The 3,063-nt window shown below is 43.5% G+C and overlaps 1 protein-coding gene across 1 annotated transcript in view; it reads left to right on the top strand.

The window, feature by feature from the left end:
* The window catches only part of LOC101858404 (Y+L amino acid transporter 2), a 47,145-nt gene that overhangs the window by 19,224 nt on the left and 24,858 nt on the right, over positions 1-3,063 (top strand). The window contains exons 2-3 of the mRNA XM_005096728.3: positions 1,419-1,577; positions 2,532-2,667. Coding sequence (XP_005096785.1) covers positions 1,419-1,577; positions 2,532-2,667 — 295 coding nt within the window. The remainder of the gene's footprint in view (positions 1-1,418; positions 1,578-2,531; positions 2,668-3,063) is intronic.

Below are 3,063 nucleotides of genomic sequence, written 5' to 3'. Positions count from 1 at the left end.
CTGCAGCCTTTCTACTGCTACTCCTTGGCTCCTTCTTACTGCTGTCTTTCAGCCACACCCCTGATCTTCTGGTAGGAAAGATCTGCACCTAGCCTTTTCGGACAAGGGCGAAAAATTTCGGAGGTCCTGTGTGCAAGCTGCGCACGTTAAAGATTTCTTGGTGGTCTAAAATCGTTAAGAGTAGGCTTCGGCCGCCACCCAGGCAAAATTCAAAATTTCCTACCAACCGAAAGTGTTAAATGTATCCCGCGCGCTCATAATATGACCTAATGAAGTTGCGAGCGCCGTAAAACATTTACCCAAAAAAAAAACCAAACTAGATCTTGTATAGTTTTATTGACGTTACTTGATATAAACGCCATTGCCCTGCTTCCTGCATCACAAGCGTTTGTGAAGGATACCCACCCGTCGCTTTGCTTTGACCTTGACCCTTGAGGCTATGGAATGTGCTGACGTCGAGTCGTCGAGTCCAGCCTTTTTTTGTGTCTGGCATGACTTTCAGATTTTTGATGGTTGCAAAAAGTGTTTGGTTCTAGATGTCGAGTCGCGCTTTTTTTTTTCTGGCGTGACTGTCAGATTTTTACAATTACCAAAATGCTTAGTTCTAGATTTTGTCCTCGATTATTGCCCCTGCTTTCCCGCCAAGCTTCTATTGTTTTTATTTGTCTTTCTTTTCTTTGTATGTTAACTCTCCAGTAACGCCTCTATTCTTCGGCACTTGGTTGACCTATTTGCGTTGCGAGTGTCGTAAATTGACTAAAACTGAAAACTGATAGAGTAGTTAGTGGTGCGGTACAAATAATACTGCATGCGCGTTTGAATGTGTGTGTGTGTGTGTGTGTGTTGTGTGTGTGTGTGTGTGTGTGTGTGTGTGTGTGTGAGAGAGAGAGGGGGAGAGAGAGAGAGAGAGAAAGAGAGAGAGAGAAGAAGAAGAAGTCGGTGCGGAGAGTAAGGGATGAGGAATCCACCCACATTGTGTTGTCCCTTGTGTCAGGCCTACAAACACGGCTACCATTTCCATTATTACTTAAATGGTTACTGTTGTTATTGTTGTCACTATTATTGTGATTGTTATGATTATTGTTATTTTGATGATTGTTATTATTTTTATTATTATCGTGAATATGATTGTAGTAGTAGTAGTAGTAGCAGTAGTACAATGTAGTAGCAGGAGCAGCAGCAGTAGCAGCAATGGTGGTGGTAGTAGTAGGAGTAATAGTAGCTTAGCAGTAGTAGTAGTAGTAGTAGCAGTAGTAGTAGTAGCAGTAGCAGTAGTAGTAGTAGTAGTAGTAGTAGTAGTAGTAGTAGTAGTAGTAGTAGTAGTAGTAGTAGTAGTAGTAGTAGTAGTAGTAGTAGTAGTGTCTATTTTACATCATGTATTATTGTGATTATTTGACGGTGTGTGTCTGTCCCCCCAGGTGGGCCTGTGTATCATGGTGTGGTGCGCCTGTGGCCTCATCTCCCTGGTGGGCGCCCTGTGCTACGCCGAGCTGGGCGTGACCATCACGCGCTCCGGGGGAGACTACGCCTACATCAGGGAAGCCTTCGGCCCGCTCTGCGCCTTCCTGCAGCTCTGGGTGAGTGCCTGTAGTGCCCGTTTGAATGGAGATTACGACTGGTCATTTCGACAGTAGTTTTGGTTATTATATGGTCGCTTTTAAGGACAAGCGGGCTAACTTAGATTTCGGGGGTTTCCAGAAATCTTGACCTACACCAAAAGTGAGTTTTGCCCTACCTATAGGAGAAGTTTGGTTTCAGTAGTGTATATATTTGTTTGGTTCTAGAGAAAGCTCTCCTTGTCTTTTAAAGAAACTGAACAAAGGGGCAAAAACTTTACCTTCAATTTTCTCAAAACAGCATTTTTAGGGGTAGCCCCCTTGTGCTTAAAAACGGCCATATTATACTGGTGTTGTGGAATACTACCCCGGGATAGGGAAAGGTGGAACGTGTGTTTGTCGGTGCCATGTACCCTGATGCAGGGTGAGAAAGGCAGTGATGAATGATGATAATACTACTATTTTTTAAAATGTTGGTGACGAAGCCCTCAGCGGTGAAACGTTGAACTCACTATAAATTTTGAAATTCTACGCAGTCTGCACCGATTTTTTTTCTTTTTCTTTTCCTTTGAACTGTCTACAATGACGATGATTGTCTACCAAGTATGGTAGTGTCGTTATTTAACCATTGAAGAGGCCTAATCTAAGTTAATGCGTCTTGCGACTCGGAATTTTACACATGTACTTTGTTTCGAGTAATGGTATTTTGTTGATCTGTGGGTGGTTGGCGGGTGCTCTGGTGTGGTTTGCTTCTTCTTTCCTATGAAACATCTATCGTCCTTATCTCCCCTTCTTCTTTTGTATGTGTGTTACTCTTTTGTAACACCTCTACTCTGTAACACCTCTAATCTTCTGGCGCTCATATGACCTTATGCAGTTGCGAGCGCCGTAAAACTTCTCCTAAAACTGAATTTGTTGATCAGTGTGAGGTAAGGAATGTAATATTTGTCTTTGTCTTTTGCGTGTGTTGGAAAGGTTAATCTGATCGTGATCCGGCCGACAGCCCAGGCCATCGTGGCCTTGACCTTTGCCTACTACACACTCCAGCCCATCTTCCCGGACTGCGACCCGCCCCACATAGCTGTCAGACTGCTGGCTGCCCTGTGCATCAGTGAGTAGGCCTATTGAGTATTGAGTACTCTGGGTTTGTTGTCCTTGGCCTCATTTGTAGTCGTGTTTTTTGACGATGCTGTTGTTATTTTTGCTGTCGTTGCAGTTGTTTGGTGGTGTTATTATTGCCGTTGTCAGATTTATCGTTTGTTGTTGTTAGCGTTGTTTGTTGTAGTTATTGTTGTTGGTTATTATTGTTATTGTCATTGGTTATTGATGTTGTTGTCACTGTTTTGCATCAGCGCGTACAATGTCATCTTTGTTGTTTTGTCTTCTAATTCATGTTTTCGGCCAGTGAGTCCTTGAAAGTGGTCTTGTTGTTGCTGTAGCTAAGTTTGTCTTTGTTGCTTTCGTTGTCGTCTTCATCGACGATGCTGGTCGTGGCGTTGGGGGGGGG

The sequence above is a fragment of the Aplysia californica genome, unplaced genomic scaffold (genome assembly GCF_000002075.1).
Source record: "Aplysia californica isolate F4 #8 unplaced genomic scaffold, AplCal3.0 scaffold00136, whole genome shotgun sequence".
Lineage (NCBI taxonomy): Eukaryota > Metazoa > Mollusca > Gastropoda > Aplysiida > Aplysiidae > Aplysia > Aplysia californica.
Note: the sequence above shows the minus strand (reverse complement) of the source record. Positions and strands in the feature narration are given on the sequence as shown.